General features: G+C 47.1%; 1 protein-coding gene across 1 annotated transcript in view; it reads left to right on the plus strand.

Moving 5' to 3' along the window:
- The window catches only part of LOC144719147 (uncharacterized), a 44,010-nt gene that overhangs the window by 17,647 nt on the left and 7,486 nt on the right, over positions 1–18,877 (plus strand). The window contains exon 3 of the mRNA XM_078595020.1: positions 7,865–7,971. Coding sequence (XP_078451146.1) covers positions 7,865–7,971 — 107 coding nt within the window. The remainder of the gene's footprint in view (positions 1–7,864; positions 7,972–18,877) is intronic.

Below are 18,877 nucleotides of genomic sequence, written 5' to 3' on the forward strand. Positions count from 1 at the left end.
TCTGACGTTACTCATATAATTCACACGGTGGGGGTTTGCTACAACTTTGAATTCAACAATAATGGACAAAGTTCCCACACAAAAGCGTCTTCGTACTTTAAAGTCGTGTGTCCTGGTAAAATAGTTCTTCTGAGACGAAGGTGGCGTCAAAACCAGAGTTATTTGAAGAGGTAAAGAGTGAAAATAGTGCTGAGTAAGATCCGAATTACGTACTGAAAGCTGTGTACATAATTGTATACGGGGGGCAACCATTTTTTTACTCACTCTGTTGTCGTTGTTGTATCCTCAAATCTTGTAACTCAATTTTTACCCACTTACCAATGTGGTATCGACTGCAAACTTGGTATACTTATGTCATACTGATGACAATACTATATTCTATCATAAAAAAGAAACATATTTTAAAACATTATTTTTTATATGTTATGTTTCGGCTTGGGTCTAATTGTCCACGGTAATAAAAATGTTGGCTGTAATTGACCACGGTCCCTTACGTTATGGCAAGCTTCGGGGCCACTTCGTGGAGTCGTGGAGTTCTTCCATAACTAATACGGTATATTTCATTAAAGCGTGTTTTTTTTAAAGTATTTTTTATATATTACGTATTTATCTATCAGCATGTGAAATCAACCAATGTTTTAGTCCATCAGATGTAATGGCTTTCGAGACTCGTATTACCAAGCAGCATTTGTTTAAGCAAACACACTCGTTCGGTTTTGATCTTCTGGGTCTCATCAGCAGTCAGGCTCGCTTAAACAAATGCTGCTGAATTGCCGGCAAGAGCGCTCCACGGCAAATATGGGACCCACTTTCAATGTAAAAAATAAAATAATAAATTTGAGTCACACATTTTCATCGTACAATCTGAACATTAAAAAGCTGTAATATATACAAAGACAGACAAAGATCCCCCGTATAGCCTTAAGTAGAATGTCGGGGCAAGTGATGGGAGCGAGCACCAATATATACGTAATTACTACTATAATAGCCCAGAAATGTGTGTAACGCACGTGACGTCACTTCACATGCCGCACCCCCCCCCTCATCTCCATATATATAAAAGGCAAAGTTGTGATTATGTGTCTGTTCAAAATGTTTAGCGTACTTCCCGACATGCAACAAACTTGAAATTTAACATGTGGGTACTTTCCAGACTGTACACCATGCAAAAATTGTAAAAATACACTTTATTCTTTTTTTTATTTTTTGCACGGCAAGTGAGCTATGACGTCAAATATGTCACGTGACCTGTGCACGTGAAAGCGTAACGCATTGTAGTGTAGCGGTTAGCGCGCTGCGCTACGAACCCGGCGACCCGAGTTCGATTCCCGCTCACGGCCACCACCGGTGACGATTATTTTAACCGGTCCTGGGCCTCTCATAGGTCGACTCAGCCTAAAACGGTCTGCTGTGTGAACATCGCCACTGGGGAGACAAAGGCGGCCGGGCGTGGTGAATCCAAGTCCCGGGCGAAGCCGGGTAGTAAAGCTAGTTAATAATAAAATAATCATGAGCAGGTGGATTTTTACACTCACGCAAAGTCGCTTCAAATATGACGTTTCTTTACAGCAGGGATGGGGAACGTCCGGCCCGCGGGCCATTTAAGGCCCGCGAAATCATTTAGTGTGGCCCTGCCAAGGCAACCGCAGGCGGGACTCGAAATTCAATGAATCTAGGAGCAAACCTGGAAAAGCAGTTGCGAGTAGCAACATCATCAATACCGGCTAACATCACACGCCTCGCCAAAGAGAAGCAGTTCCAGCCATCACATTAGGGGTGAGTTATTTAAATGTTTGACCAAATATAACGGGCTAATTTCTAAGTTGATAATTTTGTATGGCCCACGAATGATGTAAGAAATATCCAAATGTCCCTTGGCAGAAAAAAGGTTCCCCAGCCCTGCTTTACAGAAAGTGACGGTCAAAAATAAATCTACGCAGCACAGTGCTACATAACGTACGTGAAGTCACCGCAAAAGAGCCCCCCCCCCCCCCCCCGTCATTACTATCATAAGCAAGAAATGTTTTTACGCAAATTCGCTTTAAATTTGACGTTTCTTTATTGACCGTTAATAAAATAAATAGCTCTACACAGACGTTTCTTTTCGTAAATATTACAGCTTCCGTCCTAGGACGGGCAAAAGGCTAGCATGATATAATACAACACACATATATACCGTATGTGTGGGGAAAGGCTAAAGAGAAAGTCGAGCGATAGGAAAGGTTGCGATCTCAATCTTAGATTGTGGGCTTCGCCTCCGGGTCTTCCCCTCGTTACTGTTTTCCATGATGAAATATTGTCATTGCCATCTGCCTTGCCCCGAAGGCGTGCGCCAAGCCTCGGCGTCGAGTTCGTTCTGCCTCGCGAGGCTCCTCCATCCTGTGCGGCGGAGAGAAAGGGGCGGAAAGCAACGGCATCCACCTTCCGTGCCGCCGACTCAAGGCCACGCGGCGTAGGCGACCCCCCCCCCCCGCTCCCCCATTCAGGACCATTCAGGAACGGCGTGCAGATATTGGGGGCCGAGTGATCGAATACCATCGGAATCCCCACCCCACGCACCTATTCCTCCCCTCCATTCCACCCACCCCAAGCCGAATACTCCACAGGGCTGTGTGCAGGAAGAACACTCTGTGCGTGTGGCATTGCGCTCGAAGCCAAACGTTTGTTAAAGACATGCGGTAGACGAGCAATGCATTCGCTTCCCACGGATGGAAATGCGCGTGTGGAGTTGTAATCTAAAGCGATGTTTGGTGAAGAGCGCGGCGGGGAAAAAAAAATGATTTACTACCCTTGACCTGGAGAATAAACGATGAGACGCACGGGGGAGGCTGACGGCAATTTACTGATTGCTGTCGAGTTATGTTAATGCGATGTAATTCAGAAGCCCCCCTTTTTCCCCTTGTCTCAAGCTATTAACAAAGTATTGTTCTTTTGTGCTCCGTTAACCAAGATAAATATTGCGTCAACACTGCTGCTGTTCCTCCTCGCAATGCTGTTAAACTGTTAAATACTAACTGCGTGGGGTGGGGCGATTTAAATTGGGGCATTCAATCCCTCAGCTACACGTAACAGGGCCACGGGTGCACAGACACATGTGCACTGCTCTACTGGAAGCACATTAATACAAGATAATCATTACGACTGTTAACGTTAACCTAAATTAACCTTCCCAGTAACGGCTAACGTCAGTGGCGAGTGATGACCGAACGCGTCCTCGACTGCCCCTTCACCAACCCGCACTGAGCTGCGTGGTGAAGTATGGTCACATGACCTCTGTGACCACCGACACGGCATGGGGAGGCCTTAATCCAGCAGTGGATTGACAGAGGGCTTTGTGTGTGTGTCCTCCTCACGGCCAACACCAGTGACAATTATCTGAACCGGTCCTGGGCTTCCCCTAGGTCCAATCAGCCTCAAATGAGTACCTAGTGGCATGTGTAAACATCCCGACTGGGGAGACAAAGGCGGTCAGGCGTGGTATTGGCCATCCACCCCCTCGTGTGCCGTGCCGGCCTTTATAGGTGCTCGCTATCAGCACTTTCCCCAACAGTCTGCTGAGGCTACACGGGGTATCTTGTCTTTGTGTATATAAAAGGTTATGGTATTGCATATTCACAATCTGTGAATATAACACTCAGTTTCAAATGCCCCAATGTAAAATCTGTCTTGCTCGTGCAAAATAGTGATACAGAAGTAATACTGCATGTAACACACGTACCGTGAGCATCATCACATTTACATTCCAAAGCGGCTGTGTTTGTCATAATGCGATCTGCCGTGTTCATCTTCCCCCCCCCCCCCGTTAATACTGCAAATGTTTCTATCGGGTAACTTATTATTATCAACATGTGTAAGACTTTTTGGCCAGCCCAGTGGCAAATAAGAAAATGTTTTCCTAAGGCCTCTTCCCTCGGTTAACCATGAAATCCTATTGGGGTTGGCACAAGATTTACTGTGACTACAGTGGGCTCTGACTTCAATAGAGACCCCCCCTCCCCCCCCCAAAAAAAAAAAATACGCAAAATAGTCAAAATGATAAATGACCGAATTTAATAATCTCATTCAGGTTCAGCAGAGCCCACACACAGCCACACACAAAGCCGTCAAAGTCCAGCGGATTTGGAGCCTCATTCACCCTCCGCGTATCTCACAAGCGTATCTCAAGGGCGGCCCTGGCTCATTCCCCCAAGTCACTCATCACCCTCCACTTCCAGAAACGGCCGCCAAAAGGCTTTTGGAGGCCCGGTGCAACGTGCCGGATGAGGCCCCCCCTTTTTGTACCTCTTTGAGCCCACCTCCCCCCCCCTCCGGATTTAAAGCCTGGGTCAAATTGCCACCGCCCCAGTCCCCTCCCCGTTGATGGCCCTGCATGTCCATCAGTTACTCATGCTGTCACACCACCCCACTCTCAATTAGACAACTCACTCGGGCACCCCCCACCCACCCACCCGAATGTTGTGTCACTCAAGAGATTCCTTGCTTTTGATCTGCCACGAAGCTCATGGTCCACCCTAAACCGCATCCATTGCACAAACCATGGCAATGTGCGGAAACCCGATGCACAAATTGAGCATCAAAAACTCTCCAGTAGCAGTGTGCGACTGTGGCCGTCCAGAACAGACGGTACAACACGTAACGACGCAATGCCCCGATCCACAAATACGACGGAGGCATCACAGCGATACACTCCGCTGCTCCTGACGCGGTTGTCTGGCTTGATCACCTGAATGTGACATTGTCGTTGCTGGTCGGCATCTGCATCAGCAGCCGTGCGAACGAAGGAGGACAACTCAAGGGGTCCGCCCTCTGCACTGCGAACGATGCTCGCGCGATCGGGCACACGACCGACGGCGATACAGATTTTTTTTAATGCAACGTGTTGCTACCGGTGGCCAAATAAAATAAAGTGAAAATGATTCAACATCTCCATCCCACAGGCTGAGGAATGCACGGTTACACGCGGAATATTTATCTGTGAAACATGCAAGAGACGGGAGATGGAGTTGCAGAGTAGATGTTGTGTAATTGCCTGGCAGCCTTCCCTGACACGGTATTATGTACGTGTGTGCGTGTGAGTCCACGGATACTTGTACCTATTGACTCATTAACACATTTGATGAATATATTATTTATATATACCGTAATGTATTCATATAACGAAGCCCCATGTATCATTTCACCGTGAACAACGTGTGGTAATATATGCTTGTAAAACTGTCACGTTATGCAAGTCAAATTTTAGTTCAGATTTAATTGCATATTTATTTTGTGTTTGTTTGTGCAAAGAGTTATAATTCTTTGCACAAACAAACATTCTGATAATTATCATAAGTAATGATGGAACCCTTTGGGATATCTTTCAGCACTAGCATGCATCACACACTCATCATTATCAATAGCCAACAAAATGTGTCCACTGCTAAAAGAAGGCCTCCCCAAGCTCTCATCATCTCTCATGGTCAAGGTGGTCGATCATGTTTTTTTTTACAATACTTTGCCACACCGGTCAATGTGTGATTGTGAAGGGAGGGCCCAGGACAGGCTCAGATATCTCTCGCCACTGATGTTAGCCGTGGCCAGGAATCTAACTCGGTTCAAATTGCAGTTCCTGAACCACGTCGCTATCACTGCTCATATACAGGACAGTATTTCACATGGACATATTTCCAACAGTACATCTCCCCATGCAAACATATGTGTGACTACCCGCATACGCACGTGCATGTATATCACAAAAAAAATATGTATTCATACAGATCACAACAAAGCGCAGCAAATTTATAACTGATGCTTGTTTGATTCATTCGTGAAGACCGTCCTGAATAAAGGCAGCTGCGATTCATTGATTCCATGGCACGCACCTTGGACAGCCCGCGCCACTGCGTGCTGCTGCGCCAGTGATGTAGATGCTCACTGCGGGAGAGCAGTGCTGATAAGGCAGGGAACAGGCAGCCCAGTAGAGTCGACCTCAACCCCGTCCCACCGCTTCCCCATTCGCTCCCCCGCCCCGCACCGCCCCCCGCCGGCAGCATCGGACCTCGGCGCGCAGGCGAGCGGGCAATATGGGATTTTCTTTGTTTTGCAGATAAAGTTCAGGGTGTGTTGCTGCAAAGGGTTTTTTGTTGTTGCGCTTCAGATCAACGTGGCCTCGGCGCCGGTAATTGGAGCGAGCCTTGGCTCTGGCTTTGCTTAGTCGAGCCGAGCTGCTGCCGCAACAAGTCGGCGATAAGCACAGTGCTCGTCGATCCGTCACGCACTCTCCACCGGCACACACAAAAAAATGCCAAAACGAAGGAGCCATAAAAATTCCAATGCGCTGCACATTCATCGGGCGTGCGCAAACTGTCTCATTCCGTCGTGCATTATGGAGGCAATGCTGCGATTTGTAGAGATGTCATCGGTGCGCTTGGGTTGCCGTTGCGCAATACACAACGTTGCAGGTGGCTGCGTTTCGCACGTACGATGAGCACGGTTGGCTACGTACGGTGCGCAAGAAGTCCAACGAAGCTACATTAATGCAAAGCAGCGGCGAAGCTTTCGTAGACTGTGCGGGCGAGAGGGAGAGCAGGCACCGGGCCATGGAATAGAGAGAGGAGAGATTTGACATGGAGCAGACCCCATTTAAATTCTTTGCAGCAGAGACCCCTTAGCCAACGACGGCATATCACCGTCAGATGAGATGAGCGTGCATCACGGTGTGCGTAACATCCGACAACATCAAATGGCAAGGCAGCTGATGACTCAATTTGTTTTGCTGCTGCTATGATTGTCCCGTTTTTGTTGATTACATCCTCCTTGACCCTTCGAAAAGTAAACTATTCCCTAACAACGGATTACAAAACGGCTGACTGCCACAACACCGACAAGATGTATGCATGCCTCGTTTCATTAAAGTACGGCTCATGACGCTGGATAATCGTTTATTGCATGTTTTCCCCTTGCGTAGGCAAAAAAATATCTTGGCAGTTGGTATAAATCTCTCGCAAGGAGCACACGTTGTTTAAAAGGAGATAATGTGTTTATGGGATGTGTCTGCATATTCACACGTTTGGCAGCTTTTGCCTAAATTAGTCATTTTCGATACAAACCCCCATCAAAATTATATATCATTAAATTACATATCATGTCTCTGTTTTCCTTTTGACACATCAGCCAAAAGGAAGAAGACAAAATATAACGCAAGGTCTTTAGGCAATATGTCATTTGGTGGGTGAAAGATGTTTAATGGAGGTACAGAGCAGCTTTTAAACGCTTTTAACAGCACGTGCTTGCTCTGTTTTGCGGCTCTGGATGCTGCCTGCATGTGCCTAATTTTTTCGGATGACAATTTTTTTTGGGGGGGGGGGGTGGTTAAGGCCTATTTCATATCCCTTTGTGATTTTCTGATCGTCCTCTCATTTAAAACATCTTCCCGCTCACAACAAGAGTCACATCACCCAAAAGGCCACGTTATTTCAGTTCGGGTGGTCATGTTTTTGGGTTAATCCGGAACCGACACGGATCTTTCCGAGATTCCGTGCCGAGGTTCGGTTTCCGGATTTTATGGATTCATTCGCAAGTCGGGAACGCAACCCTCGCCGTCCACGTACGAGGCAGTCATGGCACAGTCGTTAGCGTGCCGCGCGACAAACCCGGAGACCTAACATCAGCGGCGAGTGAGATATCAGAACCGGTCCGCGGCCTTCCCTACGTTGACTCGAATCATCAGCGAGGGCCGCGCTCTTCACATCATCCTCTCCGCGGTGCACCGTGCAGATCTTAACCGATGCTCACTAATAGCACTCGCCCCCCTCATGGTCTATGCAAGGCTACACCAGGGTTGCCGTTGTCTTTTGTGAGCGCCTGTGTGTTTATCTCCTCATAGGTTCAGGGGGCCAGGCTCAAGGGCTGGAAGGATGTGACGTCTCTGTTCTCGGCAAAGCACAGTGACCACGAGAGGCTGACCGAGACTCACTCACCTTTACTTGAGCGGTGAGTTCTGCGTCATTGTCGGCTTCACGGTGAATCGGGTTGCAATGGAACTCTCCCCACTGTCGTGTTGCTACCGTAGGAGTGGCGGTGATTACGCCGGTGATGATGATGATGATGTCGTTGATGGCGATGATTGCCCTCGGGAGATGATTCCGTCATCGTGACAGTGTCAGGCCAGGTGGCTACGGCGGCAGAGGGAGCGGCTTGCAATCGGAGGGTTGCAACTTCAATTCCCGGCTGTGGGGGTTGACTCGGCTCACCGTCCCTCTGGGGGTCGATCATATGAGTATCACTTTGTGGGGAAGTCAACAGTGGCAGTCCTATGAAATAGACTCTTCCCTGCCCTAAGAATATGGAATTCTCACTCCTGTCCCAAGGCTGTAAAGAGGAGACGGAACACTGGGTGCTCGTGTGAGCAAGAAATAACTTACGACCAATTAAGGATAATCTCCATTTATTCAATTTAACATAAACCCGTGACAAATAATTTTTGTACAAAACGAATGCTATGTATTCATACATAATTCACACACACACGTATCTAATTAATATTTGATTCAAACTGCATCTGAAAAAATACTCAATGAAATTTGTATGCAGTTCTCGGGAGAGCAGAATAATACACCAGCCCACCGAACACTCCGATGCAATTGCCTTCTCGTTTCTGGGTTCGTGCTGTCACAGCACGCACCTCATTACGCTGAGCCTCAAAGCTCTCCTGGTCCTTGTGTGGTCCACGCGGCACCGTCCAAGGCTGCACCTTTGAAGTCGATGGGGAAAATGAGGTGGGCAGAATGAACAGATGGCCTGTGTTGGAGAGGCAAGTGAGAGGACCCCATTTCAAGCACCGTGAATCTGTCACTTTTGGGTTGTAAATGTGGTACAATGCGTTTAATTTTAAAAAGAACGAATTTTTAAAAGGGTTTTCTGCTCTTTTTCAACACCAGTTTGGAGGCAGCCGTTTCTATAAATCGGATTTCTGTCTCATAATGTTGGTTGCAACTAGAAGTGAAACGTCGTACCACCCAATTGTTAAATGTGTGTGGATGACGCTCCAACGAAGCGGTGGTGCTGTTGAAGAAGGAATAAATTGGCCACGTTTGTTCACGGGACAATTTGATTAGTTGGCCCTGTCGGGTGGAGGAGGATGTAAGACACAACGCATTTCACTTACGCGATCTAACCCAAAACTCAATTATGACTCATAATATTGGTCGCGAAAGCCTATGCGTTAAATTATCCAAGTTAGTCATTAAATTATTTTTTTATGAATTGGGGAAACTTTGCTAGCAATGATGCTCCCTCCTGCCAAACATGGATGATCACTGGGGAGTGGTAGTGGAGCGGTTAGCGCGCTACGTTACGAACCCGGTGACCCGAGTCCGATTCTCACTCACAGCCAACACCAGTGGAGATTATCTGATTCGGTCCTAGGCCTCCCTTAGGTCGACTCAGCATCACCTTAGTACCTCGTGTCAAATGTCAACATCGCTACTCGGGGAGACAAAAGCGGTCGGGCGCGGTGCTGGTCACCCATCCCCTCGTGTGCCGTGCCGGCCTTCATAGGTGATGGCTAACAGGACTTGCCCCAACAGTCTGTTGAGGCTATACTGAGGATCTTTGTGTCTGGTGACCAGGAAATGGCAGTGCTGAGCGTCTCCCCCTCGTATAGAGCGAGGTGGATTTCCTCCGGAGCACCCCGGTTTGCTCCCACACGAATCCAAACACTCAAATAGAACTGATCAAACATCCCAATTGCAGGATTCTGATGAAAAGGATAATCGTGGGAGTCTCAGAAGGGGGCTTTCTCGAGTAAATAAATGGCATAATTTTTTTTATTTGGTTATCCTCAGGAACTGTATGTCACAGTGATCAGTTCTAGAGGCGGCCAGCTACAACATCCAGTCTACGAAACCCTCCTACCCGGGGCCTCCGCTCAGCGCTTCCTCACCCCCCCCCCCACCACCTTCCTCCCACAAGACTCCCATAGAACCATTTCATTGATTGTCTTTTCCAATTAGTACACAGCGTACTTGTATAATTATCCTTTATAATATTCACGTAATTACATGTCAACGTTCCGCAAATTGCCATCGTTATTGTGGTGTTTGTTTACGTAGGTTTACTACGAAATTATTAAAGAAGGTTTTTTTATCATCATCGTGAGCCATGATCTATCCACCGCTGGGTGAAGGCCTTCCCAAAGAGCCACCATCACTCATGATCTCGTAAAGCAACAATCCATCTGGTCCCTGCATCGCTCCATCTCCATGTCGAAACGTCCACTAGGGCACGTTCCCTACTTTGGCTGCAACTGCCTAGTTAAGTCTTATTTTTGCAAGCATTTTTTATTGTCATTAAAGAACCCAGAAATACAGTGGGAATTCAAAAGAATAGAAAAACAACATATAACGTATATCAAGCTTGGGCGTAATACACCCTCAACATTAGGGAAGGAATGAGGGCATCTGAGCTCGCTGCCCTACAGCGGAAGGGGTAATGATCGGGAGCAGTGTATATGTCTGTACGTTGAACTTCTTTCGCACCATACGTAGCCAACCACGCTAATCGGAGGTGCGGGGGAAGGAGAACAGGAGTTATAAAGAAATGAGTTTTCAATCTAGATGATGATTGTAAAGGGCATCGCTCCAGCGGCTTCCTAATATCGGAAGGAAGAACGTTCCAGACGGCCGCGGAAGCGCATCTAAAAGCTCGCGATGCGGTGACCGCCGTCTTTGTCTGATGGCGTAGCCACAAGCCGCCGCCACTGCTGCGAGGATGACCGGAGTTCGTGTGATGATGATAGTTTATAAAAGGGGGGGGGGGGGGAGGGGCCGTCATTTGCCGTCATCCCTTTTTGTGACCTCGTCTGTTAACACACCCACTTCACTTTTCCAAAGAGACAAATTATGGCTCCAAAGTGCATATATTCTCTGGTCTGTTTAACACGAAGGAGGCTTTCACAACCAATATTATCCATAAGAGGCTTTTTGGGTGTTCCACTTCTTGTTTCTCAGTTTCATTCCCAGCACACACCACCCCCTCTGTACGCTTCTTCGCAAATTTCTCAGCGTTATTCGCAACATTTTTACGAAACCTGCGCTAGGATTGCCGACGTGACAATCCAGCCCTCTCGCAGAACCAACTTCTACGCGGTGCATATGTCCCTCGCTCTGCCGCTGCGTCTGTTCGCTGCCTTTCAAGAACCTTTGCCACGAGTTGGTCAGGGACCGATATTTTTTTCTTCACACGGACCATTATCCAACGTTCCGCCGAGGGAGATGACAGGAAACGTGGGCGGAAGAACCCCCCCCGCCGCCCCCCGCTGTTCCTTAAACAGGCGGAACACGGTGTCGTGTCACCTGCCTCGGCTGGCGTGCGAGGCTGTGGGATTAAACTCGGCAATGAATGGCGAAAAATGGCAAGATTGCCAATCTTGCTGAGCATGCTCTTTCATGTGCAAAAGACATCTGGGGCTGCAAAGCGTCTCGCGTGTGTGCGGTACAACAAACGGCCACATTTTCGTGTTTATTTTCAAATTATGGGGCCTCTTTTTGCTTGCCCACAGGGTTCGAGCTTGTTGGAACGAGCTTGTTGTTAGAGGGGGGAGGGTGGGGGGGGGAGACAGTAATAGGAGAGGGGGGGCAGAATGCAAAAACCTTTGAAAGCTATTTCAGCTTTCTGCAACTCTGAAAAATGTGAATATTGTTTGGTCCTGTGATGTAGAGAACATTCAATACCAATTTTCGTCTAGCAAAGCCATGGGTCTGCATCCTCAACGGGGGTTATATATGGAGCTGATGTGTGTGCGTATTTTGAAATCGGAACTATGTTGGTAGCACGTAGCCAAAAAACGGGATTCGGTCCGATATATTGACAATGCATAAATTCTGGTCATTGGATTTGCCTTCGTTGATGTTAAACACTTTGGATTGATAAAGCTGGAGTCAGTATCGCTCACTGTCTCTTTCTTCACTTCTACATTAACGTGTTTTTTTTTTCTTACCGGTCAGCTGTGCAGCGAATTGACGACACGTGCGCGGTTTACAAAACGTCAGCCCGGTAGAAGGAATCTCCCGGCATCACCATCCCCTTAAACAAACACTTGGCTCAGTGGATTTTTTTTTCTTCCGTTCACCACAGCCACGTTTGTCGTTGCTCGCATTGTCATCATCAGTCTTGATCAATCGACTGCTGGATGATGGCCTCCCGAAGCAGTCGCTATCACAAACGGTCCCGCCATTCAACAATCGCGCCTCCACGCCCACCATGGAATTCAGTGTTATTAGGACTGATTGGGATTTTTATACCGGCGGAAACATTACCTCCCGATCAACTAAACCTCATGAGTTGAATACAAACTGGAGAGTGAAGATTTATGGAATTCTCTTCCCACTTCTGACGGAGCTTCCCAACGTCTGTGGAATACGCGCCAACTTAAGGCTTCCAGGCTTCGGCCACTAATGCATGCGCTGATTGTTTCGGATGCTCTCTATTCCCTCCCCATTCTCTATTCCCTTTCGCCGCATTGTATCCCAATCGATCTGTCGTTCCGTCGGCATCGTGTCACAAGATCGAAGACGTATTCCACTCCGGACTCTCTTACTGGCAGCATGTCACATACATCTTCACAGCATCGGCTTTTGGCTGCCCGTCGAAGAAAGGCGGTCACTGCATCGCGCGCTTTCAGATGCACTCATGTTTCCGTCTGGAATCCTCTTCCATCCGATATTAGGAAGCCACTGGGGCTGTGCACTTTTAAATCACCTGGAGTGAAAACTCATTTCTTTATAACTGCTTGTGTTCAGTTTGTTGTCCTTCCCCCGCACCTCCGATTAGAACGGTCGGCTACGCGCGATGCGAAAATAAGTTCTACATGCATACATACATACATACCTTGTGTCAGCAGAAAGTAGCCCGGGAGATGTTGTGCAGCAAAGCGTCTTCTGAAGTCACTTCAATAGGCCACCCACCCTAAGGGCGCAACTTTCACATTCCCTGAAAAGCGTTGTTCTTCGCTTATCAACTGAAACCAAAATGTTATTAAGCCTCCGAAGTTGAAACGCTCCCGAATTAAGTGACAAAGCAAAATGTAACGTTTTTTTTTTAAACACTCCTTGGTGACCGGGCAGAGACCATCAACTCGACCCGATGCTTGAGATGCAGTCGTTTGATCAGATGCTGCCGTCCAGATGTAAATACAAGGATGCCAGCGGTGCCGGCTCAAGGCTCTCGACTCCTGTGAGCCACCCGGACTCATGTCCGCTCTCAGTGTTCCAGCGGTAAAAGAAAAAAGATCTCCCTCATACAAGTTACACACTCTTAGGTTTTTTCGGTAAAGTCACGGAGGTAAAAAAGAAATAATAATAATGATAAAAAATATAAATAAAATAAGTTACACGTTTGTCACGTTATAACAAAAATGCAGCTTTGCCAGCGCAATTGAATTTATATTTTGCAGAGGCGATCCGGCGTCATTAACTCATGCAGCCAGGTGGAACTAAGGGCAGTGGTACCGTTCCCCCCGTTCCCCCCCCCCGCTGTTATTTTTTTAAAGCAAACGCTTGGGGTGCGTCTCATAATCCGGTCGCTGTGTGCTTGCGTAGCGTTGCTGGCCCATCCACCCCCCCCCCCTCGTGTACCACAGTGCCGGCCTTCAATGCCCCAACAGTCTGTTACAGCTATTAAGTGGGATATTTGTCTTTGTGACCAGGTGTGGATGACGTTCTAGACACCGCGCACAAGTTTGGGGAAGGGGGGGGGGGAGTGCGGGGTGCGTCTTCCTTTCCGGGACGTCTGGTAATCTGCAGGATAAGGGTGCACATGCATAGTGATACATTACATACCCACGGTCTCTGTTTGGCAACATACATACCCAACGGGTGACCCCCCCCCCTTCCAACCACCCCACCCCTACTTTCCACAAAGCCGTGTGTATGTTACTCATGTCGACTTAATGAATTATTGATATGAAACAACACAGTCCGAATAGGCATGTCGTACAATGAAAAGTCGCATACCATATCACACTTTAAAGAAAAAGTAAAAAAAACATACCCACAATTTACTTTTATTGAACGTTAAGAAAGAAAACCAATGGAGCAATAATTGTAAAGGATTTACAATCCTTGTGCGGCTTTCGTGATTTTCTTGAATGGCCAACCCGTTTAACAATAACACTGTAACACAATTTTTGTTCCTGGGTAGTAAGTGTTATTTCGTAATTGGTTATGCCTAAAAAGTATAGAAAATGGCTATTATTCCCGACAAACTTTGCTTTTGTGACCAGGACAGTGATATTTTGAAATTTACCATATTTTCAATGAGAAAACGGGCGAATTTGTGTATTTTCGTTGACATAAAGTAAAAAAGAAAACAACAACAAAATGCCTACAATAGATTTAGAAGTGAGTAGTTTTTCGAGATTTACAAATATACTGTAAATCACTTTCACGAATCAGCCCCCAAATGTAGTCTTCCATCATCTCCCGTTATACTGTCCTTGGTAGCGGCGTTCAAAGTCCAGTATATCCTGGTGGAAGCGCTGGCCTTGCTCCTCCGAGTACGCTCCCATGTTTTCCTTGAATTTATCAAGATGAGCATCAAGGATATGGACTTTGAGGGACATCCTACAGCCCATTGTGCCGTAGTTCTTCACCAGAGTCTCAACCAGCTCCACATAGTTTTCGACCTTGTGATTGCCCAGGAAGCCACGAACCACTGCGACAAAGCTGTTCCAAGCCACTTTCTCCTTACTAGTGAGCTTCTTGGGGAATTCATTATACTCCTGGATTATCTTTTTCTGTGGTCCGACGAAGACACCGGCTTTGACCTTTGCCTCAGACAGCTTAGGGAAGAAGTCTTGAAGGTAATTCAAGGCTGCTGACTCCATATCTACAGCTCTGACAAATTGTTTCATAAGGCTCAATTTGATGTGCAGTGGTGGCATCAGCACCTTCCAGGGGTTCACCAGTGGCTCCCACTTGACGTTGTTCGTTCCTCCCCACAGAGAAATTGGTCCTCTGTCGCCAGTCCCACCTGTGGTAGTGCGCCTTGGTGTCCCTGCTGTCCCAAAGGCAAAGATAGCAGGGAAACTTGGTATACCCGCCTTGGAGACCCATCAGGAATGCCACCATTTTGAAGTCTCTGATGTCTTCCCAGCCATACGCATCATACTTCAAGGCGTCCAGCAAGGTCTTGATGCTGTTGTCATCCTCTTTGAGGTGCACCGAGTGAGCCAGGGGAAGAGACGGGTACTTGTTACCATTATAGAGCAGCACGGCTTTGAGGCTCCTGGATGAGCTGTCAATGAAGAGGCGCCACTCATTCTGGTTACAGGCGATTCTGATTGCCTTGAACAGACATGTCACATTGTGGCAGAAGCAGAGCCCATCTTGACGGGTGAATAAGCTGCAAAAAGGTTGGTGACGCTTTCTCTGATCTGCGACTTGAACACTTTTATCCAACAAGTTCCACTGCTTGAGCCTAGACGTCAACAGCTAGGCATCGGGCTTGGTGAGACCAAGATCTCTGATCAAGTCGTTGAGGTCTTTTTGTTTGGTAGTATGGGTTTCTCTCCTCAGCTCCACCTCTGAAATTGTCATCTGGATCTACAATGTCTTCCTCACAATTTGACTTGCTGCTCTCTTCTAAAGACGGCTGCTCTCTCTCCGGAGGAGTGGGTACAGGGAGCTCATGGCAGTGTGGCACCGGGGCGATGAATGAAGGAAGGTTCGGATACGTGATGGCAGGTGCATTCTTGCCAGTCCGATGTTTGGAAGGGTCCACTGTGCAGAATTAGCGGTTGCTTGAGTGGTCAGTGGGTTCCCGACAAATTCTTGGGATAGCAAACTTCATGGCTCTCTTTTCCCCTCTGTACCATCCTACAAAAATAAATTTATTTCACCCATGACTAATGTGGAAGAGATTCTCGCATCATTTTTCATATTTGATATATATTTTTTCAATAACATTGAAAATTGTAAAAGATTTAAAAATGAAAAACTTTTACAAATTTTTTTATTTAAAATCCGAGCAATAATTGTCCATCTTACTTTCTAGAGTTTGTTTGCATTACTCGCAAGTGAAATGAGGTGCCCAGGGTTTGTCTTGATCCCCGACAGGCATGCCGAAATATGCCTTATAGGCCTCACACATCTTAGCAGATGCTTCCACAGAGTACTTTTTCGCTCTTGTCTTGATAAATTGGCTGCAGACATAGCAAAATGCAGCCTCTTGACGCCATCTAAGAAAATGCAGATATGCATCCACTTAGGCAGCTGGAACCAAACTGAACTGGTGGGCTTAAGGCCCCTGTATTTATACTACGTATTTATATCACTGGAAAGTTATAGAATGTTCTAGAGGTTACTCCAAGTTTACTCTGGAAAATAGGTAAATTTCAAAATATCACTGTCCTGGTCACAAAAGCCAAGTTTGTGGGGAATAATAGCCATTTTCTGTACTTTGAGCCATAAGCAATTAGTAAATAACACTTACTACCCAGGAACAAAAAAAAATGGTTCCACAGTGTAATAAACGATTGGCCGTTCGGGAATGCTTCCGTCCAATGTGCTTTAGCGATGATGATGATCATTCTTGTTCGTATGTATGATGTATGTTGAACTTCTTTCACACCGTACGTAGCCAACCGTGCTCATCGGAGGTGCGTGAATGTTGAACTCCTGCATTGGAAGGTTGCGTGGCCTGTGGCTCTGGCAGTCTGCAGACAGCGTGAATCTCAAAAGAGCCGCAGGAGTACGGAGGACAGAGTGGTATGTGCAAGCCACCTCTAATCGAATGCGCTGCTCGTCAACCTGGACGTTGTCCATCAGGGTTGCAACAAAAATTCAGACACGCTCTGCAAACTTGTTTGAACAATCGTATACACAGATCTGGTCATCCACGCATATGCAGTGCGCACGGGCACAGAGACTGGATGATAAAACGCATACCCAAAGTTTGTTTTAAAATACGGAGATGGGGAGTTGGAGGGGGGAGGGAGGTATGCGTCTTATATTTGGGAGAATACGGTAAAATTTCCACAGCTCCCACCTGCTCTGTGATCCCTGCTGCTAGGAATCAATATGTCGTGAGTCCAACTGAGTCGCAGACGTTGTTCTTTAGAGGCAACGCATTTATTTGTAACATCAACACGTAACACAACGGGGGTAACTGCTCCTTCACCAGATACAGCCTCGGGTGGTGGCCACCCAGCTAACTACCCTATACGGAGGAGTTACAGCTACGAAGGGTCTGACCCTCACTCGGGTCCCGGCCACGTGTTGATGCCTGTAGAGCTTCAAGCGTGTAGGACGTGGAGCTTCAGCTTGTAGAATGCAGCGACCCCGGTTCCTCTCAGGGACCCACCTTATATCCCCCTGGGTCGGGGCTGCTCCGCCCTTGGCCCCACCCGCCTTCTCGAGCGTTCTAGCTCCCTCTCGATCCCTCTCGAGAGCTCTCCCCGGACACGTGATCACCCCCTAGTCCCCCCACCTGGGGCCCTCTCTGTGGACACTCCGGATCACGTGTCTACGGGGTCAACCAGAGTGCCATGGCCCGGGGCAACCCTGCCCCTGGGCTTGACACTCTCCCACTTTCCCTTGTGGGAGCCCGCACTGCACGCCATGCGTGGTGCGCGTGCTATCCCAGCGCTCACAAAGCCCCGCTAGGGCTGGTACTACACCCGTCTACGGGGTGTACGCGATGACGGTGCATCGCGCGCCACGGCCCTTTCAGGCCGGCACCCGGCACCATACAGTGACATCCCCGACATCACTACAAATACAAAAACACCACCATTCTGGCTCCCTTAAAATACAATTATTTTGTGTCTAGACAACCCTGATTTGAAGGTGTAATCTTTATTTCCTTAAATATCTTTATTATTATTTCAACTTAAAGCTTTCGTGACTGCAGGAATTAATATTTTTTGGGTATTTCCGTAAAGTCCCGTAGATAGTTATTTCCGACTCTCTGGGTTACATTACCTTGTTAAATGTCTTTACATTAACAGGCTAAATATCTCAATAACATAGCTGCTGCTCCGTTTTCCTCGGCGGTGGCGCTCGTTATTTAATAGGCTGAATGTCTCTCATTAACACAGCCGCTGCTGCGGGAGCCGTCTCACATTGACATGCTAATCTCTAATCTCGAGCCATACAAAGGCTGCTTCAGCACCATAGCCGTGGAGTTACATTAACAGATTGACATGCTAATCTCTAGCAACACAATAGCCGAGGTATACCTAGCTCTGCGATCTTACATTTATTTGCAAATTCCATCTCCAGCCCTGCCCAGTTACCCTGGGGTTGTACCCATCTCAAGCCTATATAACATTTGGCTGCAGTAGCTCTCCCGCTACATGTCTTCCTGTCTCAGCAGTCCGCCTGCTGTATTTTTTCACCTGAAGACGATTGCTTGTGTTGTGATCGAAACGTCGTGACTTTACCGAAAGACACAAAGAGTAATTATTATTTAATTTTATTTTCTCCGGAACACACTTTCTGCTTATCGTGGCACCGTTTTCGCATTTGTACGTTAAAACTCAACGGATCATATTGACATTCTTTTCAAACGGAGAGTTACAATATTTTCCACGCGGAGAGCTCTTGGTCCTCGATGATATGCCACGAAATAATGACGTGCATGATGGAATAGGGCGAGGCGAGAATGTAACGTGCTTTTTGTTTTGTTTGCTTAGAAACATCATTGGTCATTCAATTGGCGAAAATAATTAAGATTTCCCAGGCCACGAGTCTCATTGTCGGATTCGAGAGGAAAAAAGACACCGTAAAATTACACATAAAAATTGAATAGCACTTGAAATAGACTGTACACATTGTTGGGAAATGTAACGTTTGCTGGACAATAACGTATTAAATTAAAACACAAGTCAGACTCGTAA

Source organism: Lampetra planeri, chromosome 5 (genome assembly GCF_965212315.1).
Source record: "Lampetra planeri chromosome 5, kcLamPlan1.2.h2, whole genome shotgun sequence".
NCBI classification, from domain to species: Eukaryota; Metazoa; Chordata; class Hyperoartia; order Petromyzontiformes; family Petromyzontidae; genus Lampetra; species Lampetra planeri.